The sequence below is a fragment of the Camarhynchus parvulus genome, chromosome 1, assembly GCF_901933205.1.
Source record: "Camarhynchus parvulus chromosome 1, STF_HiC, whole genome shotgun sequence".
NCBI lineage: Eukaryota > Metazoa > Chordata > Aves > Passeriformes > Thraupidae > Camarhynchus > Camarhynchus parvulus.
This window is the reverse complement of record NC_044571.1, coordinates 89,340,219-89,357,729: the sequence shown is the minus strand read 5'-3', so window position 1 is coordinate 89,357,729 and position 17,511 is coordinate 89,340,219. Positions and strand designations below refer to the sequence as shown.

General features: G+C 40.7%; 1 protein-coding gene across 4 annotated transcripts in view; it reads right to left on the bottom strand.

Moving 5' to 3' along the window:
- The window catches only part of TBX15 (T-box transcription factor 15), a 103,384-nt gene that overhangs the window by 22,609 nt on the left and 63,264 nt on the right, over window positions 1-17,511 (bottom strand). For all 4 annotated transcript variants that reach the window (XM_030944557.1, XM_030944542.1, XM_030944550.1 and 1 more), the window contains exons 2-6: window positions 14,007-14,220; window positions 6,292-6,393; window positions 4,354-4,525; window positions 3,838-4,005; window positions 337-401 (exon numbers count right to left, since the gene is read on the bottom strand). In XM_030944557.1, the coding sequence (XP_030800417.1) occupies window positions 337-401; window positions 3,838-4,005; window positions 4,354-4,525; window positions 6,292-6,393; window positions 14,007-14,098 (599 nt within the window). In that variant the 5' untranslated portion in view covers window positions 14,099-14,220. The remainder of the gene's footprint in view (window positions 1-336; window positions 402-3,837; window positions 4,006-4,353; window positions 4,526-6,291; window positions 6,394-14,006; window positions 14,221-17,511) is intronic.

The window sequence follows — 17,511 nt, the reverse complement described above, 5'->3', positions numbered from 1 at the left end:
TTTGCACTTTTATCCTTCACACCTATGAGAAACTTCTTTTTTCTCCTAACATAAAGCAAGCATTTGCTCTCCAAGTTTTGGCATTACCTGTGAAAATTAAAATTTAAAAATGTCCTTCAGCCAACCCTACATGTAATAATGAATAATTATTTTGCACAGTGTTAAGCTGTGACCTATTTGTCTGTTTTACAATCTGCCATCCCCTGTCTTTCTATCTCTGTTTCTCATTTTAAGAGAAAAAAAAATGCCTTTCTCAACCATAGACATATGCCCTGTGCACCCATGAGGGAAAGGAGGGAAGAGATCAGTGAGGAAACACAAACAAGCTTCTATTACCTGTTTCTCCCAGAATCTCTGAAACCTTTGGCAAAGGGGTTTCTGTCAATTTTTAATCTGGTGATCTAAAAGGAAGAAAAAGAGAATTAGTTGATATCTTCAATTTTTTTTCTTTCAACAGATGAAAAACATGGATTATTTCCATTCTTGCCCAAGCCACCTCCAAAATGATCTTTCACACTTGTTTCTCCAGACCTCTGTCAATTTTGCCCTTCCATTATCCATGAACAGATAATCTGCTTATCAAAACATGTCGCCAGAGACAGAGATCATGGTAGCATTAGGAAACCTGGCACAGTGCTGGGGCTGAGAAGTTGTTCCTGGAGTAGAAGTACACCAGGTGCAAAGCCCCAGGAGCTGTTATTTATCAATGGCCACGTGGTTTGGGAAGCAGGCACGCTGCTCAAGTTTGGCTGCTATCAGAGTTTTCTCAGCCTCAACACTCCAGATATCCAGCAGCTGGATGCAACTCATGGACCTTCAAACAATGCTGAAAAGCACAGGCTACAGCCCCCAAAGATGTCAGGTGGCCACCCAGTCACACCTGCAGGTTGCTGTTGTTCTGGTCAATATCTAGGCAGCCCTCAAGAGTTTTCTGGTCTGTAAATTTTTTTTTTTTTTTTTTTTTCCCTCCTCTAAATAAAGGAGGTGGCAGCCAGACTGAGTGCTTTGGGGGAATCTTCCTTCCTGCCTTATTTTTAAGCATGAATTCCATGTTGGTAAATACAGACTATAACACTGGGATTTTGACCTTGCAGCCTGTGGTATTATACTCCCTGTTTGCTATTCCACAACCTGGAGTAGCACGAGAACTTCTCTCTGCCAGCCTCAGCTTGTCTTAGAGATTCTATGTTTGGAATGAAAGAAGAGTGAGATCTTCAGATCCTACCAAATTTGAGGTGGTTTTGCTGAAACTGCTCGAAAGGGACTAGTTTAATACAGTCTGATCTGAAGGGGATTTGCAGGTGTTTTGCTTCTGTCAGAACCAAGCCCTTACTCTGGATATTAACCTCAGATCTGGAATGCAGCTCCTATTTTTGCAGAAGCTTAATTTGTGAACTTAATTTCCGCTAGCCTGACTTTGCAGCTGTCCTGGGACTTGTGTGTACAGAGACAGATATGTTCTGTGGAGGATGGAATTACAGCAGAGGGAATCCCTGTGGTGGATTTGCTAACATTTTACAATTGTTTCCAGAGACGCTTCCCCCAGTAAGGCAACACTCTGTAGCCACTGGAGGGCATGCAGGCAGATTCAGGGGATTTAGATTTGGTTTTAATGAAAATGTTTCTCCAGCCCACCAGAATCTCCTTACTGATATTATAAAAATGTGATTGTGTCCCCCAGATCTTTTTGAACACAATCCCCAAACATTTGGAAATCAGAGAGACAGAAATGTCAGTGTTTCTGTGTGGTGAGGCAGCTTATGGTGCCAATCCCTGACAGGGATCCCTCCTTTAGCATCTCCCTCCCTGTGTAATTATGTCTTATAATTCTGGTCATTAAGGAAGAATGACAGGCTTAATTCCTGTAATTTCTTCTCCTTTCCCTATCCTCCTTTCTTGTCTGATCTACAGTCAAGATTTGTGGAGTATCTGCATTTGGACAAAGGGGGGCAGGAAGTTTCCCATACTGCAATGATAGCAAACCCACCAGTGTGTTGCAATATTTTTGATCCATTGTGGATCCTGATTTAAGTCAAGGAGACCAGACTAGGAATAAAAGCTGGGAGTCATGGGAAGAAAAAAGAAGCAGTCATGGGAGCATTGTCTGCACCAGTGCTGCCTTATACATTGCAAAATAAAAAAACTCTATGACATTTCACTAATTCTTTAGAATTCACAATAGTTAAAAATTGGTAACATATTGGAATCTGCCTTAAGCTGATTTAATATGGGTCTGTCTTTCAGTCCCAGAAGACTGAAGTTTAGTTTAAGAAAAGTGTAGATCACTAATAAAGTCAAGGTCCCTAGAGAAAGAATCCTGCTGTGGCAACATCTTTTCCTTGTGGTATCTAAAGCCAATACTAAGTCTCATCATTGGGAACTATGCAAGACCCGAATCATAAAATGGGATTATCATAATTATCATAAAATTGTCATAAAATCACAAATTATCATAAAATCACTGAATGGTTTGGGTTGGAAGGGACCATAAAGATCATCTTGTTCAAACCTATGTGCCATGGGCAGGGACACCTTCCTCTAGACCAGGCTGCTCAAAGTCCCATCCAACCTGGCCTTGAACACTTCCAGGGATGGGGCACCCAAAGATTCTTTGGGCAACCTGTGTCAGTGCCTCACCATTGTCACAGCAAAGAATTTATTTGCAACATCTACTCTAAACCTACATTCTTCCACTTTGAAACCCTTCCTCTTATCCTTTCACTACATGCCCTTGTAAAAAGTCTCTCCACCTTTCTTGTAGGCTCCCTTCTGGTACTGGAAGACTGCAATTATGTCACTTCAATGCCTTCTTTTCAGATCTTTACTTACAATGGGAAGCATTTTGCTTACTCAGTCTCCATCCTGCTGTCCATCCTCTCAAGATGTACTATAAGAGAGGATTCATTCATTTGAAGATTAAGGCAAAAAAGGTATTAAGTACCTCAGCCTTCTCATCAGTTGTTACCAGTTTTCCAGCATTGGTTACCAGGAGGAGGTACACCTTTCTTTAACCTTCCTTTCCTAGTTAACTTACCTGTAGAATCCCTTCTTGTTATGCTTTGCATCCCTTACCAGGTCTAGTTCCAGCTTTGCCATGTCCCGCTTCACCCAGTCCCTACACAGGATACCTGTCTTTGTTTCTGCTGCCTGTGCATTTGTTTCTTTCCATCCTGTATGGAAAACTTCCTTAGAGATCTGCCAGCTCTACTCTGTTCCATGCCTTGTTCCTAAGGGCAGGCTCTCAGGAGATCCTAATGACCATCTCCTTGCACAACTGGAAGTTTACTTTCCTAAATTTCAGGTGCATAACTTGACCCCTTACCTGACCCCTATCCCACAAGACATGCAGGCATGAGAGTTTCAGTTTATATGCAATACATACATTCAAAAGCTTATTTTGTCAACAAACTGAAGAGATTGAGTGTCTTCAAAACTTTTTCCTTCACTGCTATAAAAAGGCCAACTGCTTTGTCTTTGAGAGAACCGATCTGGAGTTATAGCTGTACTGCCTTAAAATTATAGTGAGGACAGGATGCTCTAGTTTTGTACATGAGGTAGCAAGGAAATTTGAACACAACACATCTCTTTTCAGTTGCTCTATGTTGCTTATTTTATAGTAAAAGCTACAGCCATCTTATCTTCAAGGTGGTTTCTTGGCTAGATCCTTCATGTCTACACAATACCCCAGAGAAAGCAGGCATTTTATTTTCTTTTTTTTTTTTTTTTTTTGTAAAGTGTAACTTTTCTATGCTTCTCAGAGAAGTTAGCATCTCAGTCACAAAGAGCACGCTGACATTTTTGTGAAGGCACAACATAAAAGGAGCATGAAGGATCTACCTGTTGGTTTTGGTAGGCTGTCACTGTGGTGAAAACAGTCTCAGGGAAGTTGAAGGTTTTCACCCCATCTCCTGAAGGAACTGGCTTTGTAGGAGAAAGATCACTGCTGAAATCCTTGCGGATGACATGAACACGAGGCTGATACTTATGCATTGAATGTAAGATTATCTGAAGAGAAAACAAAAGGAAAAGGACTTTTTTTTTCCCCAAAAAATATTTTACGCAACATCCAGATGTACAAGAAAGCAGGGATGGAGTAAGAGAAAATGATCCTTTTCTTACAAGCATGTATGAGACAAAGTTTGTGCTGTGAGCAAAGAGAAAGGTGCTTTATAGGGTCAGGCAACATTTTGAAGAAAAGCACTGAAATAGCAAAAAAAATTCCATAAATCTGGAAGCAACCACAGACACGTGTGCCCAACAGGACACAGGAGCATCAAAGCAGCAGCAGCACCCTTTCAAGTCTGAGAGGAGCAAGGCTAGGACAGCAGGCACCAGGATTAACTTCTAACTTACATGGCCTTGATCATCAAGCTCGTTGTTGGTCAGCTTGAGCTTGTCAAAACTGACCACCTGCCTCATCCAGGTGTCTCCAGAAGCCAGGGAGTCGGGGTGGATGTAAACCCTGGGGGGCACTGGGGAGTCAGCATTGCCAGCCACCATCCACTTGGAGCTGTGGTACACATACCTGAAAGAGGAAGGGTAGGTGGCTAAGGGAGGTTTTCACTCACTCACTGCAGGAACATATCCAGGGCTCCCCCTCCCCTGCCACCCTCATGCACCCCAAGCTCTCATTTGCAGTCAGGGGAGAATGTGCTTTATTGCAACCTCCTACCTTCTAAATGAAAGCCAGATTACCCCTGAGCCACTTGTTCAGACTTGATTCCTTATTAAAACCACCTTGCAGTTATTTTCCCTGTAAAACTCTGCCACATGTGCCTTCTCAACTCCTTAACCCTCTCTGAACCAGAGTAAGAGGCTGGAAAATATAGTAAACTAAGTCCTCTCGGAAAATATTAATAAATACCCTGCAATTTATGGAAATCTGCATTGTATCTCATACCAGACTTTGGAAAACACATATGGCTTCACCCAGAATGGGCAATATCCAATAGACACCAGTAAAACAGTTGCTAAAACAGAATTTCTGGTTTGAAATGTTGCAAAAAAGGAAATTCCATATAGCATTACATACAGTGGGATTAGAGGAAAAAATTATTTTTTTGTTCCTGTTCTAGCCATCCTATATATGCCATACATTTCTCTACCTCAGCTTTACCTAGACATATTTTTTCTCCTGCCCTGCAGCTCCTTCCCTCAAAGGCATTTCACAAACAGTTCTACTGACACCTCTGAGCTCTGCCCTGTGCTGCCCCTTGTTGGGTCTCTACTTAGCTCTGCTAAGATGTTCCAGTCTTTACCTACAAACAGTGACTAATTTCCTGTATTGTCACAAGAAATTGGGGGGGAAAAAAGAAAAAAAAAAAGAGGAGTCTTTTCCTTTCCTGTTAGTTTGCTCTATGTGGCTGCACAGGCCAAGCAGGGTAAGAAAATGAATGTATTTTCAATGTCAGTGTTGCTAGAACCACACTCTTTGAAAGAGGAAAACATCCAGCTGAGTATCAAACACTATCTTTCTGCTTCCCAGGAAAAGCATTTTTCCTGAGGAAAAAGCTCTGTACAATTTGGGAACAAAAATGTAGTATTTAGCATTTGAAGCAGGGGTTCAATTCTGAATCCTTGAAATGTGGTTCAGTCAAGACTACTTGGAGAAAAGACTTGCTCTCAGGGGTCTTTTAATAAGAATACATAAATCACATCAGTCCGGAGAGTTTTCTGGCATGCAGAGGATCATTAGTTTTCCAGAGTATTTTTTAAGATCAGAAGCCCATTCATATCAGAGAAATCTCCTCTTCCTGTCTTTAGCTCAGCAGTGGGAAGTTTCTCAGTGACTCCAAACTGTAGGTCAGGGACCAACATTCACTGAGGCTGCTGTGCTGGACAGTGAGCATTTCTGAAACAGAAATCACCCAATCCAGTTCAGGCCAGACCTGAGGGGTCTGGCTTAGTTCCAAACTGCTCCTTGCCTTTCTTGAGGAAGTAGATTTAGGTGCTGGAGGTAACTCAGCCCCTGGAGATAACCCCCATTGATAACTCCAGTTCCCTCAGACAGTCATTGCTAATTGTGTCAATCAGGAAATGCATGGCAGAGATCTCCTCAATTAAAAACTGCTACTTGAAAAGAGAAATATTTCATTCCAAAAGTGCAAGAGAATGTATTAGAACTCTGAGTTTGTGTCTAAAGATTCTGGTCAAATCAACTATGTTGGTGTAAATCAACAGGGTCTCCTCCAGCACATCTTTGCAATGGTGTTTAATGCAGGTGTCTGTCCTAGGCTGTCATTGACAGCAAAGCTGGTACAAAATTCCTTTCTCTGCCCCTGAAAAGCTTACCTGTATCTCTTGTTATCCACAGGGACAATGTCCATGGCAATATAATACTGCTGGTGGGGATCCAAGCCTGTAATTTTCACCCTCATGGCTGGAAACATTCTCCTAGGAAAATAAGAGTAGAAATAAGGAAGAAAATGGTGAATAAGGAAGTTGAAGAGGCTGCTTGTACTGTCTGGCACCAGAAGCATGCTACTTTACACAGCCCAGTCCTTGGCATGACTCCTCCGGACTTGGTATGGGTAGAAAAGACTGTGCTGGCAGTGCTTTGAATCTTCAGATTTTTCCCAACCTGTAATTAATGATCAAATACAATCAAGCACTCTATTCCCAGTTCCTAGCAGACAGCTCTGCTATGCTTCACACAAATCCTCCTCTCTAAGGCATTCCTAGGATGGGCAGTGTGCTTTTACCTTGTGTTTTTCCCACTGGCCACCCACTTGCAATTCTTCTCTCATATTCCATTAAATGCAGGATCGCTTTAGTTCTCTTTTTTTGGGATGTCACATTTCAGTAAAGAGTTTGACAGTACTGAGGTAACATTTGAAGCAAATACATCATCCTGAAAGATTCTGTGGCTCTCATGTTTATAGTTATTTAAGAAAAATATCCCTCAAATTAATCTGTTCATTAGGAATGTACTTCACATTCAACAGAACCACTGGTATTATGTCATGGCTTCCTTGAAGTCCTGGTAGTGTTTTGTGCAATATTTTTAATAGGTGTTGTCTTTTCTATGCCATATGATCCAGATCTATCTTAAGTATTTTCTCCTGATAGACAAGGTATGGAACTCTACACCAACAAGAAACAATTCCCAGTCTTTTTCTTTTTGTCTGAGCACAAGTTAAGCCCTGCTAAACACAGTCATTGTTGTGGAAGTGTTTGTAGCTAGGCAATTATTTCAGAAGAGAACAGATCAGAACAATTTTAACTTTAGAGCACCTTAGTGTTAGTGTGGCTATGACATAATTTCTCCTTCTTAAAAATTTTATGGTGGCCAGTAGACCAATTTCTATTCTACACCTCCCTCAAAGAGCGTGCTGAGGGAATTACTTATGCCATATTATATTTCCAACTCATGTGGTATTTTTACACCTTCATAAAATCTGAGGAGCTGAACTGAATGAGGTGCAGGAGGAATTGAGCAACACTGCAATCAGAGCAGAGGACTGAAAGAAATCCTGCATTGTTTCACTGACTGTTAACCCAGACCTGAGCTCTACCTGAGTGGCTTTTCAGCCTTTATCTGAGGAAAACTTTAGCTGAAGTCCTATAGGATGGTTTTACTCAATTAAATGACTTCTGCCTAGAAAATACAGAGCTTTGGCAGGAGAAACCCCAAAACTACTGCATGATTATACAAAATTATATTCTGCTTCTCTGATAAGTAGACATATCCTTGAGGGATGGAAGTATGTGGATGGAGGGAGGATATTAAAGGACAATTTAAAATCACAATGCCAAAATAGTAGGAAAGTGTACAAGAAATGTTTCTAGGAGTCATCCCTACAAACCATCGTGACACTTTCTCTTCTATTTAATGAGAAACAGTGAAATGTCAGAGAAGAAGATTTAGTTCTCCTTCCAACATTTCTGCTTCTCGAAGTATTGCTACACAACCTGGATGAGGAAGAAAACAGGAAAGCTTGTGACAATATCTCCAGGCATGTCTCTCAAGCTTTGCATGACAGGGATGTGATCATGAGGATTTATTTCATTCTTTCCCAGCAAAGCCCCATACAGCCCCATGCGGAAAAGTGTGGGAAGGAGGAGGAGGTTGATGCTCAGCCTTTGCCTTACCCACAGCTCTTTCATTTCGGGCCGCACTGAGAATATAAGAGCTGACCTGTTAGTGCTGCATCTGCTTTGGAAAAGGGCATTTATCGTGGGGGGTGGGGAGAGCACCGCCCCACAGCTGCCACAGCACAGCTAACCCGAGTTATGAGAGACGTAAAACTGTCAGAAAAATCGTCTGCAGAAACCCTTCAAGGAGAGAGCAATTTGTGCAACTGATGGTGTGAGTTTGCTAGTAGAATGACTAGGGGGGAGGTGGGAAAGGAATAGTGGATTAGTCTTCAGTGGCTTGAGGGCATTACCTTGTTTCTTCCACAATGGCTCATTAAATCTGCCAAGCCAAATGGGTACAGGATGTGGCATTTTACAGTCCCGCTCTCTTTAATTAGAAAGAGGTGGCTTGGGAGCAGCTAAAGAGGTAGGTCATGTTTCAGAGGGTTGATGAGAAACCCAGGATTAAATCAGAGTCTCTTTGGGTCTAAGTCTGCACACTGTGTTGGGAGAATTGAATGAGCTGTGTGTCCCAAAAAGTTCTCTCCAAATCTGCAGCCCCGTGTAAAGTTGCAGTATAGCCTGTGGGGTTGTTTGCTTATGAAATGCCTTGTAAAAGATTACCACAGACCATTCAGCAGGCTTAGAGGCTAATCTCTAAAATGATTGGAGAGAGCTTGGCTGTTCCCACTACTTTCTCTAAGGTTTAAGTGTACTTTTAAAGTTTTGTAAATTATTGCTGTTTTTCTTTTTCTGTGGATATAAAAGTAACTTAGGTTTCTTTGCTATAAAGATGTGGCCTGGAACTGTCACAGCAGGCCTACAGCAGCATTGCTGTGTGGAAAGAGGGAAATGGAAAAGGCCGAGGCTCACAGTGGAGACTTAGGGATGTGCTGTGTATAATCCTGGTAAAGTCCCTGTTCTCCGCATTTCCTCTTGGCTGCCTCTCGGTTGCCCAGAGGCACCAGCCTTACACAAAACAAGAGGCTCAAAGGTTTGGAAGGAATTCAGGCCATTTGGATATGGCTGGATTAATAAACAGTCAAGAATCTTTCATCTAGAAAGGTATCAGCTTCATAGTCAACAGCTAAAGACACGAGGGCTTTCTGTTTTCATAGGGAACATGTGATGACATCTGATATATTTTAGGAGGAGGTTTTATATCAGCAGCAGTTTGGGATGATCAAGTTATTTATATGTTAGCTTTACCACTCAGCAGGAAAACAGTCCTCCAAAACTTAGACTGTGAACTTACGCACAGTACTCTTGCGAGGGAAATATGACATGATATGAAATAATTTATTACAACTGCTTTAGAACCACTTAGAAGTGTTTCAAAAAGCATTTTAGGAACAACAATGTGCCTCAGTGTACTCAATTTCTGGTTTTCTCCATAATGAGATTGGAGTTTATGAACATCAAATGTGAAGAAAACTGGTGATAGATAAATACCTCTAGAACTTAGTTAAAAAGTATTTGCCACCACAGGACTGTACTCGTATTAAGACCCATGTTTGGGAACTTTCAACAAAAAAAAAATAGTTGGGTTGTGGCAGCTAGCAGTATATCTTTTGGTGGTGGTATTTGAAATTTTCTTTTAAAATACAGTTTAATTTTACTTTGTGAAAACTGGTCATAGGAGGAGGATCACAGATATATCCCCAAATTGGATTTTTTTCCCAATTGAATAAACCTTCAGTTTCTTACCTTTAAGTTAGGAACTTAGATAAGAGTAGATTTATATAAGGGTAACATCTATTAAATGCAAACCCTAAAGAAATAGACAGAAGAGTAATTTCCCAGGCATAAAGATAATCCAATTGAGAAATTCTGCAAAATAATCTGATTTATGTCTGCAGATTAAGTATGCACAGTGTTTGCAAAGTGTGTGAGTTTACACAGCAATCTGAAGTTATGCTTGTTATTTCATATCTCATACTTCCTTGCATTTAAGATGGATGCCAAATGTAGATTTCTTTAGAGAAACAAATGTGTAAGGAGTGAAGGAGAAGAAAGGAAGGAAAGGCAAGGCAAGGAAAGGCAGAGGAGGAATGCCCTTCTGTTTCCTTCTGCAGCATGGGATCATAGAGAGATTGTGTTTTGAGAGGAAAAGCTGAGGGCAGGGCTTGGTAGCAAATGGATTTATTGTTATGAGGGAGAGGGAGACCAACAGATCTTCTCAGTTGCTCCCAAAGGGGACATTCTTCTGGAGGCTGGAGCAAGCTTTTCTGGCCCATAGGGCCAGGAACTCTAAAAATCAGTTTGGTAGCTGTGGCCTGCCAGCCCTTGCTATGAGAAGTCCTCTCCATTGGCCTCTTCAGCATCAACAGAGCTTGATTACAAAACCTCTGCTGCTCTCTCTAACCGAGGAGCACTTTGGGACCCACCTTTCTTTCCACTGGAAAGAAAAAATAACACCTGGTAATGTAAACAGCTCTGAGTACATTCTATGAAGAACTCAGACTCATGATTTCAGGAAAGCAAAGAGACTGCAGGCAAAGTACCACTTAACCTGTCAGGAGGCACAGAGAGGTCAGGAGAGGACAAGGTCGCTTCTTTCACTCACTGATGGCTTTTTCCAGTCTTATTACCAATCCTGGCCATCAGCATTTTGGTTTGAGCCATCCTGCAGCACAGATATGATAATTGTAATATGGCAGATGAGATCATTTCTGAGGTGAGGTCCCAGCTCTGTTACAGGTAAAACATGTGTTCCCAGAACAATACCTCTTGGATGGGCTGGGATGCATGGTAGTACCCATAAAACCACCTCCATAAACAGTAGGCAGCTGTTCCCTTCCAGAGGAGGACTCCAAGCACTCCCTGTAGTGTATTCCCCCAGGAATAAGTGCACATTTTCCCCCACTTTGGGCAGCACTCCTATGCATCTGTTAACAAACAGTTACCCCTGCAGCTCAGGTGACCACGGACATTAAATAGGGACTGCAGGGATGTGGGAAAGGTTTCAAATTCCTCCACTATGATCACTGTTAGTAAAGGAGAGCAGAGAAAAAGAGTTAAAAAATATTTTGGGACTAGTTGTTGAAATCAATATGACCTGGGGCTTAAGATGAACTTATTTTATTTTGTACAGAGTTCAAGGTTGCCTTTCAAAGAAAAAGGAGATAAAGGTAACTGCAGATTTGAATGACTGCAGCTGACAGCCATTTGCATCTTTTACACAAGGAACAAAGGTGTCTTTTTATAAGCATCTGATTAAAATCTAAATAAAAATGCTTTGATGGAAAGGAAAAAGGAAGAGTTATAAGAGGACTGGAGTAGGTTTATGGAAACAGACAAAAAAAAAAGACATCTATAAATACAGCATCAAGAAAAGAAAAACAACAAAGCAGAATTAGAAATGAGTGAGAGTAGGAGTCTGAAAGTCAAAAATGCAGGGCAGGATATAGCCCCATAACTATGTTTGAAATGAGAATGTAGGTTAGAAATTAGCATTACACAGCGAGAGCAGAGAGACATTGTGGGGACAGGCAGGAACCAGGCAGTTCTTTATAAGTCATAGAAAATTAAGGAGCAGCTGTAGTTATAGGCAACTGAATCTGTAATTATAATGGCTTTCAAAACAAGAAGGCCTTATGGGACTCAGGGTTTCCAAAGAGAAAGCAACAGGAGTAAAATCTTCTGTGGGGGAGGAAGTAGATGCAAATTACTCTGCGTGTCTCCAACAATTTGAATAAGTGGTAGGAAATCTTCAGGAAATAACACCAGTTTTGCTATTTATGCCAGAAATAATAAAATCTAATCTCTGGGACACACCATGTATCATGCATCCCATATGGAGAAACAGGACTGCTAGATCCAGCTCTCACCCATCACAGAGACATCTTCTCTGAGAGAAAACTCTTTAACCAGTTGAACTGTTTAACCATTTAATTTGCAAATTCTATCACACCTGTAAGGACCATCCTCAATAAACAGGTGTATTACCTAAAGAAACTGACCAGCTCTTCATTGTGGTTTGCAATGATTAACCTAGAAATGTAGTCAACAGAAAAAGAATAAAACAGCAGCACTCCAATATTGTTAACATCACTTCTGGAGAAGAACACCATCAAGTAGAAAAAACCACATCTATTTAGTATTTACATAGATTTACTGTGGGCAGTAATGTGACAGTTGGCCATCAGGACTCAAATAATTACAAGCATCTCCTTTCAAGAAGAAAGAATATTATTTAGTATTAAAATGAATATATGATTTGTGTGGGAAGTTATGGCTCTATTGTGATATATGATCTTCTGTAAGTGAAAAAATTATCCACAGTGGAGCTTGTAAGATGTCAGAAACTTTGTACAGAAATGTGTGAGCTGCCAAGATTCTCTTCATACCACGAAGTTTCAGCCATTTTTGTTTGAACTGGTGGGCAAAGGTATATTTGTGCTGCTTTTACTATCTACTCTGTGTATCATCAGAGAATTGATTATAGTTAATCTAACAGGCAATAATGTTTTATTTTAAATTTCTGAAACAGCATTGTCCAGGCACCAGGACCATAAATCCAGAAAGAAGGAAGGTGGTTCTTCCATTGCCATATTTAATGATGCTGGACATATCACTTAATCTGTTTAGGTCTCGATGTCACCACCTATGAAAAGAGGATAATAATAATTGTCTCTGTGTCTGCTTTAACATCTCCAGAGAGGAGGTGTTGCACAATAACAGGTGATATCTTTCCTGTTACTTTGCCTCTTCTGTTCGAAGCAGAAGGTCAAAACCAGCAGCCCTCTCTGTACTGATGAAAAATGCTTCCTTTGTCACTGAAATCTAAAACTGGGAGCTAAACTGGCCCTGATAATCTTTTTCAGGGATGATCTGGGTTATTCATCCAGTGTAACTTTCCTTGAATTATCTGGACTTTCTGGGGCTAGAGAGCAATAGTGCTCACTTTAAAGAATATAAAACAACAAGTCGAGCTGTTCTGGAAAAATTTGAGAGCACAGATATGAAACAACGCTGTAAACAATAGAGCACCGTGGGTTTTCCCCAAAACTTGGGTAAAATTTCCCTGCTGCATCTCTGCGGCACAGACGGGACAGCTCCCGGTCACTCCCGGTGTTTGCTCGCCTTGCCCGGCTCTGTCCGTGGTGCTGACGTTCTCCTTCTCCGCATCAATCGGAATTTAAACCTCATTCGGTGAAGGTAGGAAACGGCCTGCTCATGCAAAGGTGACTAAAAATCCTAGTTTGGGACATCTAGAAATGTACAACTACCTCTACGTTATGTTTTGGCAAACAGACTCCTAGCCATTTTTAAATGGGAGTCAGCAGTGAAGATCTTCCCCTTGGCTAACCTGTCATGGTGAAGTTTTCCTTTTTAAAAAATCTGGCTAATTAGTGGCTCTTTCTAACCTCAGCTGTCGTGGTATCACTGCAATAGCAAAGGAAAACATTAGGGTTGCACATTTTTTATACAGGAAGTCTTTAACACTGCATCTATTAAGAGCTGCAGGAAGACATTCATTTGGTGCAAAGGTGAGTTTGAATTTCACTATATTTGAGATTAAATGAATAAGCTCATGAAGTGCTATGGAAACTTGAAAGGAGACTCAAATGGCTCACCCCCAAATTTATAGTTCATCTTAAATTCAGTACAGCCAACAGTACAATGATTGTTTCCTGATTTATTTGCTCAAAGGAACAACTATCCTCAATGGTTTCCTGCAGCTGCCACTTCTCCTTTGGAGCCACTTATTCAAACAGTCATATGAAACAACTTCACTTGTCTTAAGAAAGCTAATAGGAAACACAGCTGAGAAACTCAAAGAGCCATTTAATTTTTCATGCATGTTTATCCTTTTGGATTATCAAGAAGGAAAAATAAACGTATCTTTAAAAAACAAAAGAAATAAAAATTGGTTTGTTTCGTTATGATTTCTTTTTTAACTAGACAGAAAGCCAGAGATGTCTTACCTGCCTGCTTTCGTGATAATCATCTCTGTCCCAATGTCATGAAATCTTTTCCAGAGGTCTGCACACTGCAACTCTACCTGGATTTCTTCCATGGATGAAGGTGGAGGAGGCTGAGGGCCTGAACCACCAGATGTAAGGTCAGAGTGGGAGCCAAATGAGCAGGATGTCCTTTCTGCCAGCACCTCTGTGTCTGACCCAGTGCTCTGTTCTGAGTCTGCAAAGTAAAGAAGCCAGGTAAGACCCTTCAGTTCTACCTGCTGTGAGGGATAAGAGGAGGGAAAAGAAGGAAAGTCAACACAGGAAGTGCCAAAGAATAGTACAGTGGCCTTTTATATGGCATGTGTATGTATGGGGTTCTATGATTTATAGCCTTATTTGGGGCTTTGAGTTTCCAACATGATATTTGGCCACTTTTGTAAAATTTTAGAAACAACTGAAAAAGAAGATCCTTAACATAAAATATAAATAGTAGCAAGCAATGATGGGAGTGCAAAACGTAGATGAGAAACAGAAATGAAAAAAAAATAATTCAACCTGTCATTTCAAGCTAAGATAAAGTGGGCTTACTGGAAAACTACATTTCATTTAATTGAATATTCTCCTACAGTACTATTAAAGAGTTGGTTATTTTAAAACAACACAGTTTTTTATTCCGTTTAATATCTTTGTCATCAAAAACAAAGAATATTTTTCTATTTTGCTATTTGGCAGCACTATTTTGGAAATGTGTTTTATTTGCTCCTATAAAACTTTTTTTGAACAATGATATTTCCTGGAAAGATACCCATGAATCTTTTGGTGAGGAAAATGCTCTAGGCTACTAAAGGACAAAAAAAAGGTGATGGTAAACATATGGAATATGCTACCAAGGAAACAACTGAAGTAAACTGCAGAAAAGATCCCATGACACAACCACCTGTATGGGGGAGAAGAAGAAGATATACTAAAAAAAATAAACAAACAAACAAAAAAGTGAGGTTCAGCTAGTTTAAAAGTCCAGGCTGGCATGTTGAGTCAGGTGGCCATTTCTTTGCAAAAATATTTAATGTATTTATTAGGTAGATGTGCTGTATATGTTCAGTCCTCATTTTCATACAGAGGGCTAAGATGAAATTTTGCAAATAGCAATGTTGCACACCCACACTGCATCAAAATAATTCACAATACATTCTGCAAAGCAATGTGCTTATGTTTCCAACCTTATTTTTAATAGATTTGTACTAGTATTATATAGATGATATTTAGGAAAATAATAAAATTACACTAAACACTCCATCAAATGGCTCAGGAAGAGTTCTGTGGGTTTCAAAGAACATACAGAAACAATATTTTAGAGTGTCCTCATTGCTCACACCAGTAAAAGCATCCAATGAATGAACAAGACAGCTATTTACATGTGTTCTCTGCATGTGAAGAAAGAAAGAAAGAGTTATCTCTGTCTGCAAAGGAAACCTAAGGAGACAAAAAGTAACAATCTGTGCTAAAAGTGTGATTAAATCATGGCATGTAAAATTCCTTCTATACCAAGAAAATGCCAGAAATTCTTTAACAACCCTGAGGTTGTGGAGGCTGAGTCTGAAGTTTACAGTGTTTCTGAGAGACATCTCCTGGAGCAGCCTGCACATCAGTGCAGGTCAAAAAGAGGCTACGGTTAAGAAGAAGGAGGCAGTGAAAATACCACCCATAGAACCACCATCCTCACCTCGTGCCGCTTGGAAACATTTCTGGAAAATCCATTTTGCTGTGGTATGGACATAAACTGTTTGACTGATAGTTTATGAGAAACTTCCAGCCCTAAGGGTCATGAGGAAGCATTTCTCTTTTATGAGAGCCCTAGGTGATGTCACTGGACAGTGGACATTTTGTTTGAGGGGTGTTCTCAGTAAGCTTTGTCAGTTATTTAGGCAATCTGCCTAATGTAGAAGTTCTGCAGGACATGAGACGAGTTCAGTACTTATTGCTCCAAATCCATTTTGAAGAGGGAATTTTTTATGTCTCCCATGGACTTCCAAGTTAGGCTTAAGCGATAGTAGGTCCATCCCTCTAAAGGAGTAGCACAAACTTATGCATAGAGGATTGTTACCAGAATGGAGACCAGTCCTACATCCAAAACTAATATCCTACACACAAGGTGATTCAAGACAATATGGGATAATCTCCTGTGGTTTTGTGGCCACAGGACAGATGATCAACCTGACAGTACAGAGGAGCTGAAACATTTGCTCCCTGCTTCACAACCCCAGTGCCATGGGAGCAAATCTTATCTTCTTCCTCTAGCTCAAATTATTCAACCTCAAATTGTTGGAGAAGTAAGCGTGAGAAGGGGTCATTATCCTTAGGTCTCCCTAGGAATGGGTAATCAATTTTTCCTTCAACAAAATGAGAGAGGATACTTCACAAATCACAGTAAGATCTGTTTGTATACCTGCTCATGTCCTAAACCATTAACCAGAAGTCTTACATCTTCTCTGATATCACAGAATACAGAATCAATTACACTGGAAAAGACCTCTGAGATCATCAAGTCCAATCTGTGACTGAACACCACCATGTCAACCAGACCATGGCACTAAGTGCCATGTCCAGTCTTTCCTTTAACAGAGGCAGTGACTCCATCATCTCCCTGGGAAGCCCATTCCAATGTCTAATCACCTTTTCTGTGAAGAAATCCTTCCTAATGTCCAACCTAAAGATAAACTACACTGGGAGTCTGAAGGGACTGGATCTAGGGAAAAGTGAAGCCCTCCTTCTGAATTGAGGTACTAAACTGTAGGTCTGAATCTGAAGAGAAGGGTTTAGACCACATAATCTGTCCTTGTTTCAGGCACTCAGAAACTGTCCTCCGAGGCAGTATGGTAAATGGCCAACAGATGGCACTTGGCTAGGTGCTGTCCCCACTTCATTCCAGCATTTCCTGGACAGCCTTTCAAACTGGGCATGTGGCTGGAGCTTTGGGAATCCCTGGGAATTAACTGGAATAGCATGCTGCAAAAAATTAAGTATCAGGGGCTTAAGCCCCCTGTCACTGATTTATATTGATATCATCCCAAGTGACTTTACAGACTTCTGGAGGGTCCTTTAATCATGGAAGTTGAAGGAGAGCCATAACCTTGGACATAATTTCCCAAGCTGGCAAAAATCAAAAATTGCAAAAGGATTTCACTAAGTACTGATAAGCCAGTATCTACCCAAATATGTGTTATTTCTCACACAAAGGAGAATTGGATTATTTTTTCCCCAGGGATACCACTTTGTGCCCTAAGTTATGAACTATCATTACCCCCAAGTTAGTGCACAGAACAGTAACTACCTCTCCTTCTTCTAATTTTGGAAATGGAGAGTCACTAGTGCTGCTGCTCTTAGTTCAGACTCAATAGGCATTGAGGACATGTTTTGTGTTTTCTTCAGCCTTTCCTGAGCTAAGTTGTCCTGAATGTTGTCATCCAGTTGGAGACACTTAGTCCAGACCCAGGGATTCAGGGGAGGTTAAGTGCATCTTACATAG